Genomic DNA, 20932 nt, shown 5'->3' on the forward strand with positions numbered 1-20932 from the left:
AGATAACTTTGCACATTTGGTTCATAAAGTTTGCCACCACTGGTGTTTTTTTTGTATTATGTCTAGGTCTGTTGTAGACCAATTGATAGGGATAGATTGCTATAATTAATCAACAACATCATTATTGTTCTCTTAAGTGACTACCAGAATGTTTGAAAGCAAACTAGGTGTACCATGGCCTGTCTTCATCTAGCAATGTCTATGTTTCTATGTCCCACTGCACTTTCAGTGTAACTACTTGCTGCCACTTCATTGGCATGGCCTTTAGGTTTCGGTTTTACAGAAAATGAAACAGATTGTGAAACCTGATCTTCAAAATAATGATAAAAGTTTTGAAATTTAATGTGAACAAAAACTGAATATAATGTTACAGGCAGGAGGGGTTTAATTTAAAGACCTCCAATTTCTCCTCTCACCACCTGTCCATAAATAGAAAGGTGTTTTGATTTTGATTTCCCCCTTTATAAGCAGTGCCATATTTCCCAATGCCTCAGGTTTGGTGTGATCCAATTTCTATCAATAGCCCCACAGCAAATTTGAGATAGGGTGAACTCAGAGGGTTAGTTTATTCGAACACACACAAAATGTGGGAGGGTGTGCTGCTACATAGCCCCCCTATGCATTCATACAATAAACAGGGGAGAGAGAAAGAAAAAGAAAGATTTACAGGGCAAAGACCACAGAATAAAGATTTATTGTTTCAACTGAGTCCAGAATCCAGAATCAAAATCCAATGGTGCATTCCCTCACAGAGGTCGGCAGGTCGAAAGCTGATACTGGATAATGCACTTTTCCAGTAAAGATGACTTCCACGATGAGATAGGCATGCAGAAATGAATTAGTCTTGTAGGTGATGGTGCAGAAGTTCCAGTAGAAACAGTGTAGATTGGGGACCAGGCATTCAAACCTGGTTCAGTGCTGGAAGATGGCAGACTACCTTGTAGTCCAACAAGACAGTATAACTGATTCTCCCAACTAAGGGTCATGTCACATGACTCCCACCTCTCCAATTTGGCTTTGGAAAAAGGTGTATATTCCTTTGTCTGGGTTCCTGGGGTTGCTAATGTTCCAACCATTAACAATTTGAAAGGAAGGTTGCAGGGTCCTTTGCCTTAGCAGAAGACTTAGCTCCAGTTGACCAGGCTTGGCTTATGAAATTGAGATGGCCTTTGTATAATTCTCTTTGATATGGTGTCTGCATCCTACAGGGGTCATTAGCATCTCTTCAAAGGTAAAGTGGTGCAAATTTCTTCGATACTGCCAGATTAGCCCCTGTCTAGTTTTTTTTGGACTTTAGAAATTAGCTATGAGGGTTTGTGGTCTTAGCCCCATTATAATAACTTATCCACCAACATAAACACCCAATCCCTCCATTATTGGTGTATTAAAGCTCTACTGTGTATTATATATAGAATATAATGTGACAATTTATCAATGTTCTTTCAGCAGCGCCTACCAAACTGTGATCTTCACATCCCATAAGTAAAAAGGAAGCAGGCTCGTGACAACACAATCACCTTCAAGTTCCTATTCAAATTACACACCATCCCAGCTTGGACATATATCACTGTTCCTTCATTGCCGCTGGGTCAAGATGCTGGAAAATCCTACCTAACAGCATTGAGTGAGCACCTTCACCACAGGGGCTACAGCAGTTCAAGAAGACGTCCCACCATTACCTTTTCAAGGGCAACTAGGGATGACCAATAAACGCTAGCCTTACTTGGTATTTGCCTCTGTGATGTCCACATCCTGGTAATTTTTTTTGTTAAATCACCTTGTTGTGGAGAATGATATTCAAAGTTATTTCTGAATTCTGATAGCTTTTTTGAGTTGTCAACCTTTTTTGAGGCTTGTTTGTCAGAATTTTCTATGATGGTGTGTATCTGAACTCTGTACTAGTTTCATTCTGTACCAGTGAACCATGACAGCCAAGGAACAAGGAATGTGAGCCCGCAAAGCTGGAGAGCAGTAAATCTTTATCCCTTCATACAGACACTCTCCTGCACAGCCTGCAAAAATGTTAACCTTTGATGATGTTTTAAAGGATATCGGAGAGTTTGGAAGATACCAGAAGTGGATTATCCTGCTTTTGTCTTTCAGTGGGGTGACATTTTCATTCCTGATTGTTGTATTTGTTTTTCTGGGAGTGATTCCAAATCACTGGTGCAGGGGTCCTCCTGGCACTTTGGAGCTGAGGGAAAAATGTGGGTGGTCTCTGGAACAGGAAAGGAATTACACAGTGCCTCTGGAGAAACCAGGTGGCTCCTCATACAGTCGGTGTGAAACTTATGATATAGACTGGAATGCAACTTTTCTCAGCTGTGACTATCCCGTGTCACTAATCACAAATAATTCTGGCGACGTACTGCGTACAACTTGCAAGAATGGTTGGTTTTTTGATGGTTCACGTACAACAATCGTAAGCGAGGTAAATAAGATTACATTTGTTTCGCGAACGTATAACAGGACCTATATTAGCAAACTGGTAATATTCTTGCTTGTTCCTTTTGGTCTACATGTGGTTAATCATGAAAGTGAACCTTCCTAAGGTTGACTATACTAAGTATAACAGGAGGCTTCATAGTATCAAAGAAGTTTACAACACAGAAGAAGGCCATTTGGCCCATCGTGCCTGTGCAGGCTATTTATAAGAGCTATTTCAAGGGCAATTAGAGATGGGTAATAAATGCTGGCCAAGCTAGCGACGCCACAGCTCATCAATGAATTTTAAAAAATTAAATCTAGACTCACACCTCAGTTTTATCATTGTAACCCTGCAAATCAGTCTCCATGAACATGTAGAATTTCTTTTTGAAAGCTCCTATGGGCTTTACTTCCACCTGCCTTTCAAGTCATGCTTTCTAGATCTTAACATCTCTCCCTGAAAAAAAAATAATCCTAATTTTAACATTTTAACTCTTGTTCTATTGCCAATTATTTTCAGTATACATCCTTTGGTTACCAACCCACTTTCCAGTGGGAACAGTTTCTCCCCCCTTGCTCTAACCAAACCCCTCATAATTTTGAATACCTCTATGAGGTCTCCTTTCAACGATCTGCTCTAAGGAGAACAATCCCACATAATTGATATCCCTCATCCCTGGTATCACCCCAGTAAATCATTGACAGTGTGTCCGGAAAAAAAGGTTACAAATTTTGTTTATATTTCCTGCTGGTGTGGGTAGCACTTAAAATCTAATTTACAACTGTGAATAATTTATAGAAATTGCAATAAGTCATTGTAACTCATACATTTTGCAATCGGTACATGTGGTTTTTCCTAAGCCATGGAATGTAGATGTCCTTTTGTCCTCATGTCTGGTTAGATTGAAGAAAAGTACAGAGTTCAAATCCGCAGCTTTCTCCAGACAATAAATAATCTTGGGTAGCGTTATTATGTTGGCACATCTCCACAAAGTTGTTTCCTTCGCTCCGTATACCGAGTCCAGCAGCCGAATTCTGGCTGTGGTTGTCATTCGTGTTTAGTTCTCTCCTCTCTTTTTACCTACTATTCTGCATTCTACATAAATTTTAGGAAGACTAAATTGCGGCTAAGAATGAGAATGGAAAAAGGGAAGATCAGTCATTGTGTATTTTGGTTTGCTAACACCATTGGCTGGATTGACTAATGACTTTTTGACTTTAGTGTTTTACAGGCTCTATCCTCTGTCTAAGATAGTGGTAACTAACTATCTAAATTACTGGATTTGTTTTGATTACAATTCCTTTAAAAGCATTAACACGTTGCAGATTTAGCCCATAGAAACCCTATTTAATGGCTCCTTGCCAAAGATATCCCCCATATTGTCTCTGAATCCTCCTCTCTATTTTGGAGGCAAACTCTCCTGAAGAGAATGGTCTTTTCTCGGCTGTCACTTCCTCTCCGATTTATTTCTGCCACCTTAGTAAAGAACCCCTTTCCATTGCTCCATGCTGTTCGGCCATCTTCAACTACTTCATTCATGGTTCCCCTCGTCCTAACGGCAGGGGTGGGGCTGTTTGCTGACAATTCCACAGTGTTCAGTTTCATTCACGACTTATTTAACAATGAAGAGGTCCACTCCAGCCAACAGCAGAACCTGAGTAACATCCACGTTTGAGATGATATGTGGCAGGTACCATTCACACAATCTCAACAAGAAAAAGCCCAGCTTTGCCCCAACCTCCGCTCACATCATGGAACACCACTGCCTAGCCGTATCAAAATGGTGGATCCTGGAGCTGAGTATCGGTGAGATCAAGAATGGGTAGCATGTATTAGTTATGATGCATATATCACAGTATCTTCTTCAGTTCCCTGCCTAAAGGCTGGTCCTTGGTGATTATTTGCTGAACCACAGCAAAGTTCTGTGATTTTTTTTTTTTACATGGGTAGGCTGAGGAGGAGGAAGACCCCAAGTCTGCCTCAGCTAGAATGGGGAATCAAACCCCATGCTGTTGGCATTATTCTGATCCACACGCTGTCTAACCAATTGAGTTAGCTGGCCTCCCATATACCAGAGTGTAAGGGCTCTTTATTCATCCTTTAATGTGCAACCCCATTCATTTCACTCATCAGGTCAAACCTGATTTCTTAGAAAATGCAGACTTTCATGTTGAAGCTGACCTTTGCTGTGAGCACAAGAAGATTAGGAGATGAGCACATATAGGAACACAGGGATAATGTCTATGCTGGCATTTATGTCGGATGGGCACAGAGCACAGTGTTCTAGGTGGAGCATGTGCAGGGTGGAGGCAGGGAAATTGATGAACATGAGAATGAAAACATTGAGGTGACAAAATCATCGAGCCAGATCTCCTGGTCTCCGGATTGTCCGAGGCTGGCGCTTTGGGAGTCTATGGAAGTCCCGACACACTGATTCCATAGGAATTGCCCAGGAAATTTGAAATTCCGTTGCTCAATTTCCCTGCTCACCAGGAGCCTCCAAAAAAGTCTCCGACTCTGAGTTAGAGTCGCAGATTTCAGACAGTTCCAACTTACCTGGATAGTTATCCGGGAAATATTAGGTGGAAAATTCCTAGTTTAACTCCGGGGTAACTATTCAACTGAACCGCACCCCGACTACTGCCCCCACGCCACCCTGACCCGCACCCCCCTCCATCCTGAACTGAACGGGAAGTATGCCATGTGTGCACTGGAAGAGTTAGGAGAGATCTGATAGTGACATCAAACAGATTTTCCAGCTAATTTGATGCTGTTTTTTGTAACTTTGGCCATAGAGGACCAGTGCACCCGTGTGCTAATCATGAATGCCTGCTCTAGCGGTATGTAAAGGATCAGCCACCCAACTTGAAGCTGGGGATGATTTTGTCTTCTGTGGTGACAAAGTTTGTGGAAGCACTGAGGCTTGTTCTTGGGGGTCTGTTGGTGAGCTGATGCATTCAGGGAGGCCAGAGGAGTTGGTCACCTGGACAAAGTGTGTCAGAGTTATGGGGGCTGTAGTTGCAGTGTCTCTGGGTCTGCCACATGACCAAGAAATGGAGCAGAGGCTGTAGATAGGGGAAGTTCTGGCAAAGAGAGGAGGAGAGGCCACTCCACAGACGGCCATATCCATAGGTTTTCAGAGACCTTCACATACCTCACCTCATCCAGGAGCGATGGCTCAGATTCAACAGGGAGATAGTAGTGGAATGGTGCCACCTCCTTCAACAGGATATGCAGCCTCACACCAGGGGGCAAGGGCAGTGCTGCCAGGGGCCATTAAAGTCACAGTCACATTAAATTTCTACATGGCCCAACCATTCCAGGCCAGGACAGGCGAAATGCCCACCATCTCCCAGTACTCGTCCATCTCTGCATCCGGGAAGGTGACAGGAGCCCTATACGCAAACAAAGATCATTAAATTGTGTTCTCTCTAAGCCAGAAGAAGCAGGATAAATGGGGAGATGAATTTGCCAGGATATCAAAATTCCCATAGCAAATGGTGCCGGGAGCCATCAACTGCGCACACGTAGCTCTGCAAGTCCCCTCATTTCAAGGGGGTAAGGTACAGAAAACACAAAGGCAACCATTCCATCAATGTACATTTGGTGTGTAACCACGCATAGGCCATAATGACGGTGAATTCCCACTTTCCCGGTTGCAGCCACTTCACCCTGAGGCAGTGTGAAGCTCCTGCTGAGCCTGGGTCTCCAGGAAGACCCAGGAGGAGGCAGCTAGGAGACAAGGAATAGATACCTCCTCCATCCCCTGAGCATAATGAAGGCTATGCACCAACCAGAAACCCTGTGGAACAGATCACTGGCATGCTAAATCAACTCCTTCACTGTTTGGACCTCACAGAGAGCCATGCAGGATGACCTCGAGCAGCTCTGGGCCTAGAAGGCCCGGCTCTGGGCTGCAACATTTTGGTTGGGCTGACTGGCTGAGAAGCAACCACAAGGGCACTGGCGGAGCGGCGGTGGTGAGAACATGAATGTTGCCACCCTGAGAGAGGGCAGCATGTTCATGGCATGATGGCGCCGCTGTCATCCCCACAGGGTGGCACCTTAAGGGTCCTAGTGATCTTTTGGAGCATGCATTTCTGGATTGCTGTGAGAGCCAATGAGCACTGAGACCCACAGTCATGATGGCAGCACTCTGAGACTTCATGGCAACAACCATTGGACTCGTGAGCTCCTTCTGAGCTTCCACCACTATACTGAGATGCTGGGTGCCTTTTGAATGTGCAGGAATGGAAGTAAATATTGCAGCCACCAGATGCTGTATCCTGGGAAGGTCTGCAAGTACTGTCTTGGAATTGGACACCCCTTCCACTCAGGAAAGGATGGGCTCCAGGCTCTGTGCAAAGCCCTGTGCCAATTTGGAGCTAAACTTCCTCATGTTCCCTGACAGTGACAACAGACTCTGTGGCAGGCCTCTCAATGCACCAAGCATCCATGTGTGTACATTCGTCAGCATTCTCCTGTACACCGCCCCATCAAAGTCCTTATCTGAGTGTCTTGTGGCAGAACTCTGCTGTGACCTCGCCTACCAGTGAGCTGGCACATGGGCTATCCATGACCCCAGCCTGGTGATAGCCTACACTTGCCCAGTAACACACCACCGCTCCCAATTCTATACTAGTCATTAAAGTTCGTGCAGTGTCAGTGTGTGAGTTGGTGGCCACGGGTGTCAGGTAGAGTGATCATCAGTTGTGTGTTACTGCCCTCTCTCTTCCTCCCGAGGAGGCTGTGGCTGGGCAGGGATCAGTTCTTGGGTAACTGAAAGTGGAAAATCTGAAGGCAAGGGTTGAGGTAAATGAGGGGATGGGTGGAAAGCAATGGTCACAGCATCTGCAGCTTACACTTCATGCCAGATAAAAGGGTGAGATGGGAGTTGAGAAGGAACAGAAGACGGTAACATACATTTCACCCTAAAGTTCCAGGCGATGCGGAGTGCAATGGGGTTCTTTCACATCTGGACCTACAATGCAGAATACCATCTGCTGCATAGGGTTCAGGAGATGCAGATGTGCCTGTATCCCCCACAGCTTTTGCTCTGCTCCCTGCAATTTCATGCTATCTTGTCCTGCAAGATAGAGAGAAGAAAATCTCAGTGCTTGTGTTGCACAGTGTTTGGACGATATCCGTGCCATGAATCAATAGCTGGAGGTATGCAGATGTAGCCAGATGTGAGTGTGAGGCTGGCATCAATTGAAAGGTGTGTGAGGGTGAGGTGGAGTATGCATATGTTCGGCTTGAGTCCTGGCTGCCAGGCACTGCTGATGGGTGATGGGGATGTGGTGCATTGAACTGTGTGAGACATTGGTAGTTTGGTGGGTAGGAGGTGACATTTGAAGATGTATTCACTGACCCTGAGTACCCATGGAAGGTCATTGAAGTTTTTCTGGAACTGCTGTAAGATCCTCAAACCTCTTGCATTGATCTCCCTTGCCGCCTACTCCCAATTCCTTCGGCGAGTGTTCCTTAATGATGCCCTAGTCCTCCACAGAAACACAGCCTGTCTCCTCCTGTCGACCTCCATGACCCAGATCCCCTGCAGCATGCCAAAGCAGCCTCTCTCTGCCCTGATGCCCATTTTCTTTGTTTCCAATTGCAACCAGTACTGATGGTCAGCATCAGTTTCCTTTCTGTAGTACAGCTTCCCTTTAAGAGGGTCAGACTGCCTTTAAGAGCTGGAGGCTAGCTGGAACACGAGCCAACCTTGCGCATTGCTAGGCTCCCTGATGAGTGTGCAGCCAGCTAACAGCATGGGGAGTGCTCACTACAATAGGGCAACACAAAGTTTGTGTGCTGCCTGCCTGAACAGGACAGAGTGCAGGCAGGTCATGAATTGTAACCCCCAATGTCCAAAAACAGGTGCAAACCAATTTTTAGCCCAAATGTTCATGAGAACGTCACACTGGATGTCAGGTGGGGGGATGGAGGAGATGGGATAGAGAATCAGAGGAGAACATTTGTGGTTTCCTCTCCCTCAAAGGTGACTTGGGAGTAGACAGAGATTTTGATCACAGGCAGGGAGAAGTAATACAGTTTTAGTTAATCCAACAAGATATCGACACATCTTTTGTTGGAGTGGGGTATCTATAGTGCCCTGTTAATTAGATTTGTTCAGGTGTGTTCAGGTTTTAACATTTTTTGCCCACAATGGACTGAGTGGATTTCCTCTGTGCTATATGACTCTGGGATTTTTACACCTGTAAATGTTTGGATTTGAGGTTGCAAAGAGCTGATCTTAAATCAACATCTCTCAGCACATGGAAGGATTTATATAGCACTTTTTAGATCCTGAGGACATCCCAAACCGTTTCAACACCACTGAATTCGTTTTGAAGTGCAATCGAGGTTGCCTTGAGACAAATGTGGCAGCCAATTTGCGCATAAGATAAATAATCAGTTAATCTTTGTTTGAATGGCCAGGCCATTTGGCCAGGACTCTCTGGTCTTTGTCAAATTGTGCCGTGAAATATTTTCCATCTACCTCTAAAGGGAGATTGAAACTTGATTGAATATATTATCTGAAAGATATGAGAATAATATGATATTTCATGCCTGATTTTGATAAGTTATTTGATAAAGTTTCATAGGAACTTCTGGCTGAAAGGGAATCAAGGAAGAGGCTGTCAATTAGCCAAACTAACCCACTTAGTCTATACTGAAGCAATGACAGTACATGCACATTAAGTGCTCAGTTGCTAATATTGCCAAGACTAGTTTCTAGACTTATGAGTATTGTATTTATAATGTCTGAGATTTGTAAACGCATCGATACACTTAATAGACTATCTCCTTTTTATTCCTTTATTTTCTTCCCCCAAAGTATGACCTTGTATGTGAAGATGCCTGGAAAGTGGATATGTCTCAAGCCTGTATTGAAATCGGCTTTTTTCTTGGTGCACTGATCACAGGTTATGCCGCAGATAGGTACGTGACACCCACAGTCTGTCCATAACTTTGTCCTCTTGACTCCTTCATTGCCTAAGTGAGAAAAATCGTTGCATTTGCAGGTTTGGCCGAAAGCTTTGTTTACTGACCTGCCTAGCTGGAACAGGAATTTCTGGGATAGCTGTCGCAGTTGCACCTACTTACCCAGTGTTTGTGATTTTTCAAATCCTGGAAGGCTTGTTTGGAAGAGGGATATGCCTGATCAATGCTGTCATTGGTAAGCTTTAAATCTGAATGTGATTTGATTGAAGTGAATGCCTTTTAAAAATACAATTCCATGACTGTAAACACTGTAGCCTGGATTTCAGAGCCAGCAGCAACACAACAGCACTTATTGCTGACCTGAAAGGCAGTTGCCCACAAGGATCTGGTAATCTTTGCGGAATGAATTTCCCCTTCCCTGATGTTAGCTTGGATCTGGCACCAAGTCCAGTTATGCAGCAACAGCGATGGAAGCCAATCACATTGAAATATTCTCACAGACAGAAAAGAAGGAAGTAAAATTACATGATTATCATTCACTTTCTAAGTAATTCTTTTACAGACAGCAAAAGAAGGATTGGGACAAACACATGGGATTAAGGTAGAATCGTAAATATCATAAGCAAACGTTTTTTTAAAGCTATTATTTTAAAAATAGGCAGTTTTTTTTATCATTACAGAGAGATTTGATATTCCACAAATATAAAATTATGTTTTCAGGGCCATTCAGGTAGTTATTATACACTTAAGGCAGAATTTTCCACTCCCGTTGGCTTCGGGGGTGTTTGGGCCAAAAACTGGTTTTACACCATCATGAAACCAGTTTGCATTCGTCTACTCCACCTGTCAATGGCGGGCCGTGTTTCCCGCCGCCGCACATTGGGAGCCTAATTTGAATATTTTCATCTCATTATAAGCCCTGCCCGTTGGAATCACATCCCCAAATCTGGATCATAAGCACGCGTCAGTGTGATTGCACGCCGACATGTTTCACAACTGAACGTAAGCAACATGCACCTGGCGATCTCCACTTCGCTCCGGACTTTGAGGTTTGTTTGCCAACTTGCTTCTGTCAGCACTCACAGTCATCAGTGCCAGGCTTCACAGGCAGAACCACATCACTTTTAGGGGGGTGGTGTCAGAGGCAGGTCTCTACCTACCCAACCAGCCGTAAGGTGGGGTGGCCTTTCAACAGCTACAGGGCTAAGGTTTGCTTATGGAAGGGGGAGAAGTGGCCTCAGGCAAGGGAAGAGGTTGCAGGGTGAGGGCTGTGCTGGGGTAGCTGGCAGTAAATAATATTAACACCATGAATTCTATTATATGACATTAACACTGTAGGTGTGAAATTCATTAGCACAGCACTACTTCTATAAGCACAGCAGGTGCCTACCTGTATTTCCCAGGGGCACAATGAGCTTCTTGCACAGTCCCTATGGCATTGCACACAGATCTGTCCCCTGTGACTGCCAGAAAATGCTGATTTGGCACCATCCTAATTTCATACAGCCCCAACAGCTGGGATCCCAAATTTAGACAACAAATGCACAAGCAGTGTATATTGTTTACTTAAGAAGAAAGATGAGCGTGAAGCTGCAGGATGAGCCCTAGAGTAGCGTGTTTTAAAGAGACAGGTTGCAGGTAAGGTCATTTCTTTGGAACTTTTTCCATTGCAAAGTGTCCAGAAGTATTCTGGATTGTTTCTGGAGATGTTTTAATCAGCTCCTGCATTTGAAAAGGAAAAGAAAGGGAAGCCTCACATTTTTATAGCATTTTTCATAACCATTGGAGTCTCAAAGCGCTTTACAGACAATGAGGTACTTTCGAAGTGATGTCACTGTTGTAATGTTGCCTGAAAGTGTTGCCTCATGCTCACAGGGATGGTAGAGGAGTAGGTGACCTGGGCACACAAAGTTTGCTACAGGTATCGGGATAGCAGCAGCAGTGCCTCAGGGACTGCAGCACAGCAGAGAGATGGAGCAGTGGCCAGCAGTGATGGCAAGATCTGTGCCATCCCCTCAGCCAACTTGAAGCTGGATTCCTTCATGCTTCTCGGCAGTGACAGAGGCTGCCTGACAAGCCAACCAATGCGATCAGAATCTCTTTGAGCATGCTCAATCAGAGCTCTCCCCTCCTGTGTACAGGAAAATGAGCCATTCCTCACCCCAGGCCAGGTTGCAGCTCACACATGCCTGCTGACTCAACACTTGCTGATCCGCACTCCATACTAACCTCCAAGGTAAGTGCATTGCCAATGAATGGTGGCTTTGAGCGTCTGATCAAGTGACAGGGCCTCTTCATCAGTGTTGCACTGTTGCTCTCTTTTCTCCTCCTGGGTGTGCTGTGGCTGTGGAGGCAGCAATTTCTGTGTGTCTGAAAGCAGGAGCTCAGAAAGGGAAGATTGGCATGAGAGAAGGGGGCTATGGCGGCAAGCAAGAGGTCCATGATCACACCATTAACAACTTCATCTTCAATGTTCTCAGTGATGTTGAATGTCATGGCCCCTTCTCAGCTACTGCATGGTGCAGAAAACCACCTCCTCTGTAGGGTTCATGAGATACAGGTGGTATTATCCCCTGTTGGCACTGCTCTGCTCCCTTCTGTTGTGTGACACTTTGTCCTGCAAGAGAGAGGGCAGAATGTCAATGGTTGTGCAACATTCTATTTGGATGATGTGCCTGCCATAGCTGAATAGCTCAAGATATGCAGAGGTTGTGAGAGATGGGTGTGAGGATGACAGCATTGGTGGGTTTGTGAGTGTGAGATGGAGTATCTGGATGTGAGGCATGAGCCTTTAAGATCAGGCTGTTGTATCATGTGGTCTTCAAGCAATACTGCTGGGGCCTCCTGTTGCATGCAAAGTTTGCTTGCTGCATTCAGGAGGTGACAGCAATGCTGAAGGTGTACTGGCTAACACCACAATCCCACGGAACATAGGTACATGAATTTTGTATGTTGCCCAACTAGATCCAAACAGCAAGTTACACTCTTGTGGGGAGAGAAACAAAGTTAATAATTCAGGTTGATGATCTCCCCTCAGAACTGGAAAAAGTTAGAGATGTAATGAATTTTAAGCAAGTACAGAGGCAGGGAAAGGGGGAAGGGAGGAGAAAACAAAAGGAAAGGTCTTTGAGAAGGTGGAAGGCAGGGATGATAGGTGATCAGAACTTGGTGCACATTGTGTTAATATAATGATATAATCCTTGTGCGTATTTACTGTACAAGACACAAGGCACAAATCGCTCATAAGGGATTGGGTAAACATGTTGTGGGTTTATTTATTAAGACTAGACACATGAGAACAGTTATACATAGGTATAAAGCATGAAGACATCAGAGCTGTGCGTGTGCTTTGCTCAAAGCAAAAGTGAAACTAAGACTGGATCACATGATACATTTCCCTTCCAGTGATGTCATGCTGATACCCCTTAAAAGCATATTACAACACAAGTTAGGTTAATGAAGTTTTGGATGGACTCAAGATTATGGAGCGTGCAGGATGGGATGATGGCAAAAATACTAACACTATAAATTGTAAACTGCAGCTTTGACCAGGGTTTATCTGAACATAGTAAAACTGATGCATTTTCCATACACAAATCCTTCCAACCAAGTTTCATTCATCACCCAGGTGTGCTGCCATGACCAAGTGTCTTTTACTCTGTTTCTGTAACTGGCAGCTCTAAGGGCAACCCTCATCAGTTATAGTCAAATGCAAATAAACACGTAAATACAATGTTTTATTATGTATCTACCATTATAAACTTCAGAGCAAATGACTTTGTTATCTCTTTCAGCCACAGAACTGCTTGGACCAAGATACAGAAGAGTCATGATATTTGTAACACAAGCGGTTTTCTCATTGGGTATAATGTTACTTCCTGGTTTTGCCTACATGATTAAATCTTGGAAAGGAATCCAAATGGCCATTACCGTCCCAAATTTTGTTTTGCTGCTGTACTGCTGGTAATTTGAACTTACGGCAAACTTTCCCATTCATTAATATTGTACCACAATCACTTACTACATGATGGAATTGATTTTACATATTTGACCTTTTCCAATTGTAGCTTACTCCCAGAATCTCCTCGGTGGTTGTTATCTCGCAAGAGAATTAAAGAAGCATTGAAAATCGCTCAGGATATTGCAGAACAGAATGGCAAGGATCTCCCATCAACTTACAAAGAGGTAATAGATTTTGTTGTACACCAGGAATATTGGAAAACCAACACTGAATTTCAAATTTCAGATGAATTTCAAATGTATCGGCCATAAACTACGCAAAAAGTTAAAGATTTTGGGGCACATGTATTGTTACGATCCCCATGAGGAACCGTAAATTCAAGTAACTAAATTTACCGAATGACCCCCCAAATGAACAAGATTTCATTTTTTGTAACTTTTACTTCAACATGAGTAAGAGTCAATGTAAATTAAACATAAATTAACAGGCAAACGATGCTCGGTGCAAACAATGAATTGCACATGGGGCAGAATTTTACCCCTTGCGGGCGGGCGCACACCCAACCCGATCGGACGTAGACTCACGCGAGTGTCCCGACGTTATCCCGGATGCGTGCACTCTTCAGGTCGGCGGGCGTGCGTGAGTGTCAGAGCCGTGCCTACCATCAATCAAAAGACCACTTAAGACCATGATAAACCCAATTGATTTCATGTTGTCCCGCGCGATTTCATGCTCCTCGCATGGGCAAAACAGGCAGTGGGCAGCCCACATTTTGCAAAACCTCATCCAAGGCAGAATAAAAAGGTTCAGCAGCATTGTCATTGTGAGTAGTGAGGAATTTAGGAGATAGTTTGCTGCTGGTTGCTTATTTGAACTTGACAGCTTCATCTCTGCTCTGAGCTTCATTCTTAGCATTTCAGGACTCATTGGTGTTTCCAAGGCCCCCAGAGGATTTTGACCACATGGACCCTTCCAGGTATCAGGCAGCCTTCCGTTACTCTGGTAATGGGGATTGTGGTCTCCACTGGAGGCACCTCCTCTGAGGAAGGAGAGATGGGCAGAAGGGGGAGGAGGCCAGGTGTCCCAATGCAGCTTCCAGGGGAGCGACCTGTGGGAGGAGAGGCGCAGGTACAAGGAGCGCAGGGCCAGCAGGAAGTCCAAGGTGGAAGTGGCCGCAGAAGATGCCACTATCCTGCTGGCAGGGCTTACAGGTGGCAATGAAGCTACCTCAATATGTCTGAGGTGCAATGCCAAAGGAGGTTCCGCCTCTCCAGGGAGACAGTGACCTCCATTTGTCAGGTGATTGGGCCTGAGATCAGCTCCGACTGTGTGGGTGGAAACCCCATGCCAGGGGCTCTGAAGGTCACAGTGGCCCTCAACTTCTGTGCCTCCGGCTCTTTCCAGGGATCAGTGGGGGATCTGTGCGAAGTCTCCCAATCAGCTGTCCACAGTTGTATCAGGCTGGTGACAGAACATCTGTTCAGGCGGGTACTGACCTTTATTCATTTCTGCATGGACAAGGTCAGCCAGGCTGAGTGAGCGAGGCTTTGCGACGATTGCTGGCTTCCCCCGCATCCAGGGTGCTATAGACTGCACACATGTAGCCATCAAGATGCCAGCAGGTGAGCCCGGTGCCTTCGTCAACAGGAAGAGATTCCACTCCATGAACGTGCAGATAGTGTGTGATCACAGGATGCTGATTCTACAAGTCTGTGCAATGTACCCAGGCAGCTCCCATGATGCTTTTATCCTCAGACACTCCCAGGTGCCGAGACTATTCAGTGCTCTGGCCCGGCTGGATGGATGGCTGCTGGAGTTTAAAAGAATGAGAAGTGATCTCATCGAAACCTACAGGCTTCTTAAGATAAAAGCTGACAGGTTGTTTCCACAGGTCAGGAAATGTAAAACACAGGGCTCAGTCTCAGGACAGGACTGAGATGAGGAGACATTTCTTCATGCAGAGAGTTGTGAATCTTTGGAATTCTCTGTCTCAGAGGGCTGTGGATGCTCCATTGTTGAATACATTTAAGGCTGGGATAGACAGATTTTTGGTCTCTCAGGAAATTAAGGGATATGGGGAGCGAGCAGGGAAGTGTAGTTGAAGCCCAAGATTAACCATGATCATATTGAATGGTGGAGAAGGCTCAGTGGGCCATATGGTTTAATCCCGCTCCTACTGCTTGTGTTCTTATGTTCACTCAGGTTTCCCTCGGTGGGCGGGACTGGAAAATCCTGCCCAAGGTGGCAGGACTGCAGAAATTGGTGGGGCAGAGAAATTGACAGCCAAGAGAGGCTTTAAATACTAAGATCTAACACCTGCTTCCCTACCTAAATGTGAAACATTTGGTCCCAAGACCTGTTCTGAGAATGTGCTTTCACTGCTTTCGCGGTGATTTCTGTGGAAGTGACTTAGGGGGAGGATTTTCCCCTCGTTAGGCGGGCGTGGCGGGCAGGCCCGGGAACTGCCGCACAAAACGGCCCACCACCCACAGTCAGGCCCCGGCTGCAATTTCATGCTGGCTGGCCAATTAACAACCAGCCAGAGTGAAACGTGAGCTGATAACGCATGCTAGGGGCAGGAGGAGCGCAAGCGCTGAAGTCTGCGCATGCACGCAGGTGTGCTCAGTGAAAGCTCCCCAAAGGCACAGAGCTGCCTCAGGGAGCCTGAAGGTTTTTAACATTAAAAATGAAGATTTCAAAAATAAGGAATACATGCCCCTTCATGTGACTCTGTCACATGACCAGGGACATGCTAAAAATGAGTTTTTAAAAATTTTACTGTTTTTTTTAATCACTGTTCGAAAACTCATCCCGCTCGTGGATGAGGTTTTGCAAAAAATGCAAAGGCCGCTTGGCCCATTCACCCACCCGCCAACCGTAAGATTGGACGGGCAGGGAAAATTTCACTTTAATGAATTGATTAATGGGCTTAACAGCCCTCTTACTTGTCGGTGGGCACACTGCCGACTCCTGAGTACGCTTGCCAACCGAAGAATCGTGCAAATACGCGATGATGTCGGGGCATTCGCCTGACGCCATTGCACACTATTTCACGCTCCTGCGTGTTGGGCACGTGCCCGCAGACCGAGCTGAAAATCCTGCACTAGGGGGGTTTTTTTTGCCTTTGATCTGCACTGCCCTGCTGTCAGCCTCCACAGCAGCATGCGGGCCACTTATAAAACTCTACCCTGGACCTCAGAAGAGCAAGAAAAAGAACAACAGCAGCAGGAGGAGCAACACCATCACCATCAGCCTTTTCCTTAACCATCTACTGCTTCACACGACAGAGGGGATGGGTACAGACCTCCAACTTGCAAGAGGCAGTATCCCCCAACAAAGTTAACAAAGTGGCCGGACTAGACAGGCATCCTATACCAAAAATTGATGACTTGTACCCCAAGCTGGCAGGGAGAACCGCATACATAAAACTCAACATGAGCAACGCTTACCAGCAAGTCGAGCTAGACAAGGCCTCTTGGGATTTTGCAACTACCAACGCACACAGGGGGTTATACCAGTGTACCAGGTTACCCTTCAGAGTCTCATCGGCTTGTGCCATTTTCCAGTGGACCATGGAAAATTTACTTCAAGGTCTACCCCATGTTGTGGTTTATCTTGATGATGTCCTAGTAACAGGACTAACTGATGAAGAACACCTGGCTAACCTGGAAGAGGCATTAAAGCATTTTTCACAAGCTGGAGTACGTTTGAAAAGGAAAAAATGTATCTTCCAAGCAAAAGAAGTGGTTTACCTGGGTCATAGGGTCGACTCGCAGGGCCCTCACCCAGTAGAAGACAAGGTGAGAGCTATTCATGAGGTGCCAGCCCCGAAAAACACCTCAGAACTCAAGTCCTTCTTGGGAATGGTTAACTACTATAGTCATTTTCTCCTAAATTTATCAACAGTACTGGCTCCATGGCTACTCAAGAAAAGCCACAGATGGACTTGGCAAGCTCCACAACAACAGGCTTTTGTAGCAGTAAAGCAGTTACTACGTTCATCAGCCCTGTTGGTACATTTGAACCCAAAGAAAGAATTAATTTTAACCTGCGATGCATTCCCTTACGGAGTAGGGGCAGTACTCTCCCACCAGATGGCGGATGGCTCTGAACGGCCCATTGGCTACGTCTCAAGAATACTCAGTGAGGCAGAATGAAGATACTCACAAATAGAGAAAGAAAGCTTATCTATTGTATTTGGCGTTAAGAAATTCCACCAATACATCCATGGTTGCCACTTCACCATTGTATCCAATCACAAGGCGCTACTAGGCTTGTTTGGGGAGGATAAAGCAATACCCCCAATTGCCTCGGCATGCATCCAAAGGTGGGCACTGATCCTAGCTGCTTACGAATACACTTTTATCTACCAGCCGGGAAGCCAGATTGCCACTGCCGACGCTGAGCTGATTACCTCTGAAGGACAGCAATGTGAATGCCCCCATCCCTCAAGGACTTGTCTTGCTATTAAACTTTCTGGATTTGTCACCAGTCAATGCCAAACAGATCAAAGAATGGACAGACTGCGATCCAGTGTCGTCTCCCATCAGGGAACAAGCCTTGCAGGGATTGTCCAACAAGCCAAAGTCGGATGAAATGAAGCCCTTTTTTAACCGGAGATATGAGCTCACCTGCCAGGATGGCATCTTACTGTGGGGAGCGAGAGTCATCATGCATCCCAGAAGAGGACAGCCATTATTGGCAGGATTGCACAGCTCTCACCCCAGCATCTCTAGAATGAAAATGTTGGCGTGCAGCTACTTATGGTGGCCAGGGATGGACACTGAAATCGAAAACATGGTCTAGAGCTGCATGCAGTGCCAACAGGTGCAGAAATTGCCTCCTTCTGCTCCACTACATCCATGGGTCCGCCACCACATTGATTGTGTGGGGCTTTTTTTGAGCACAATGTTCCTCTTATTTACAGATGCTCACTCCAAATAGAAGGATGTATACGAGGTGAGATCACTCACATCTGCCGTCACCATGGACAAATTGCATCAGAGTTTTGCGATACATGGTTTACCAGAGATAATAGTGTCTGATAAAGGAACAGCATTCACCAGTGGGGAATTCCACATATTTACAAGCCTCAATGACATAGCACACGTCAAGACCTCGACATACCGCCCTGCATCCAATGGATTAGCCGAGAGGGCAGTCCAGACCTTCAAGGCCAGAATGAAAAAGCTAGATGGAGACTCTATAGCAACTAGATTATCACGTTTCCTGCTCAGCTATAGGGCTATGCCACACACGAAGCTGGTATTGCCCCCACAGAGTTATTAATAAAGAGACATCTCAGGACATGTTTAAATCTCATAAGGCCGAATTTAGGGGGAAGGGTAGAGAGAAGTCAGGACGCCCAGAAAATTGAACACAATTACCACACTTATGAAAGAAACTTCACTGTTTGAGACACAGTTTTTGCAAAGAACTTTGGAGATGGGTCCAAACGGCTATCAGGTGAAGTCAGTGCAGTGACAGGGCCCCTGTACTACCATATATCGGTTGAAGGTTGGATAACCAGGAGACATGTAGATCACTTCAGGAAAAGGGAAACAGATCCACAAGAAAAGATGCATTTAACATTCCCATTGGAGACTACACCACCGGCAGGAGAAACTCCCCTTCCTTTGGAAGCACCTGTAGGATCTGTTGAGCCTGAGAGAGTAGAAGAGGTAAATCTACAGGTTCCTACTGGGGAGCCTAGTGGGCGGTAATTCCTGAGAGGGAGGCCTCAGATAAACCAGCCAAAGTCATCGAACTACAATGTTCGACACGTTTGAAAAAATCTCCTGAGAGACTAAATTTGTAAATAGTTTATTTATGTAAATAGTTAATTTATTGAAAATTGTACTTTCAAGTAAAGGAGGAGGGATGTGATAATCTGAGGTGCAATACACCTTTAAAAGAATGTGAGCAGATTGACCATGTGACTATAAGACCCAATAGCTGTGTAGTGCGGGCTACAATGTTAATGTTAGTCTAGAGTAGGGTCTGGTTGGAGAAGCACACATCATGTTAGTGCTCTGTTATCTGTGTAAATAAATAGCATGTGCTTCACCTCATATTGGACTCTGCGTCTGCAGCATTTTGTTATCAACTCACCCGCCGACAGATAAGTGTGCAATTGGTTCGCAAGCAAAGCGACCTCACAGTAGGACATAACATCATACTAATCTGTTACCCCCTACAACATGAGCACTTATTTTGCAAAGTAACCCTTGTGGCACCTTGTCTAATGCCTTCTGAAAATCTAAGTACAGCACATTCACAGGTTCTCCTCTATCCACATTGTTTGTTATTTCCTCATAGAACTCCAATAACTTAGTCAAACATGATTTCCCTTTCACAAGACCATGCTGACTCTGCCTGTTATGTTCATCCTGAACCATTCAAGCCTTCCACAGATGTTCACATCTTAAAGCAGAATCAGCAGAAGGCTCCTTGAAAACAAGGATTATTCTCTGAAGATATGGCTGATGATATTTGTGCAGAGTCCAAGCACTGCTACCCAGGAAAGGTACAACAGGAGGCACATAAGCACCAGAGTTGTAAACTATTGGGATACCGAAGTTTCAGATGCTGGGATTGGTGTGGGGGTGTCCTTTAGTACACCCTTCGCCATCCAAAATTGTAGGGGCCTGCTGCACCATGCAAAACATTGCACAGCAGTGAGGATTGGAGCTCCAGGAGGAGGAAGGTAATGATTGCTCTGCATCTTCGGAGAAGGAGGAGCCTGATATGGCAATGGCATTTGCAGCCAAGGATGCCTGGCCGGACTGATTCAGGCACACGTTGGCAAATTTGAGGCAGTGCCGCCATCTAACACATCAATTCTGAATCCATTGTGCCCCTCAGCCTCCAACACAAAGCACTCCCACAGGCAACAATTCATCTCTCTCAGCCACCCATTGCTTGTTATTAACTCTTGTCATGCCATTCTTCACAAGGCAGAAGGCCACTTGGCAGGCGACAGGCAAAAATGTTGAATTTTATGGCTCATACCAACAACAATAACATGCATTTAGATAGCACCTTTAACATTATGAAATGCCTGAAGGCACTTCACAGGCACATAATAAAATAAAATATGACACTAAGCCACTTCAGGCGATATTAGGGCAGATGTCCAAAAGCTTAGTCAAAGAACCAGGCCTTAAGGAGCCTCTTAGAGGATGGAAGAGAAGTAGAGAGGTGGAGAGATGTGGTGGGGGTATTTCAGGGCTTAGAGCTTGGCAACTGAAGGCACAGCCACCAATGGGAGAGCAATTAAAATTGGGGATGCCTAAAATTCCAGAATTAGAGGGGTGCAGACATCTTGGAGGGTTGTAGAAGAGATTGCAGACATTGGGAGGGGTGAAGGCATGGAGGGATTTGAAAACAAGGATGAGAACTTTAAAATCGTGGCCACTAAGCCCAGGACTGATGGATGAAGAAAATTTGGTGCTAGTTAGGGCACAGGCAGCAGAGCTTTCGATGACCTCAATTTTACAGGGGTTAGAATGTGGGAGGCCAGCCAGGAGTGATTTGGAATAGTCAAATCTAGAGGGAACAAATCCATGAATGAAGGTTTCAGCAGCCGATGAGCTGAG

General features: G+C 45.3%; 1 protein-coding gene across 1 annotated transcript in view; it reads left to right on the forward strand.

Annotated features, from left to right (window-relative positions):
• Positions 1–1446: 1446 nt before the first annotated feature.
• LOC144690109 (solute carrier family 22 member 3-like) overlaps positions 1447–20932 on the forward strand; it is a 41157-nt gene continuing 21671 nt past the window's right edge. The window contains exons 1-5 of the mRNA XM_078557590.1: positions 1447–2431; positions 9267–9370; positions 9454–9608; positions 13168–13336; positions 13441–13558. Of these exons, the coding sequence (XP_078413716.1) occupies positions 2021–2431; positions 9267–9370; positions 9454–9608; positions 13168–13336; positions 13441–13558 (957 nt within the window). The 5' untranslated portion in view covers positions 1447–2020. The remainder of the gene's footprint in view (positions 2432–9266; positions 9371–9453; positions 9609–13167; positions 13337–13440; positions 13559–20932) is intronic.

The sequence above is a fragment of the Cetorhinus maximus genome, chromosome 14, assembly GCF_964194155.1.
Source record: "Cetorhinus maximus chromosome 14, sCetMax3.hap1.1, whole genome shotgun sequence".
NCBI classification, from domain to species: Eukaryota; Metazoa; Chordata; class Chondrichthyes; order Lamniformes; family Cetorhinidae; genus Cetorhinus; species Cetorhinus maximus.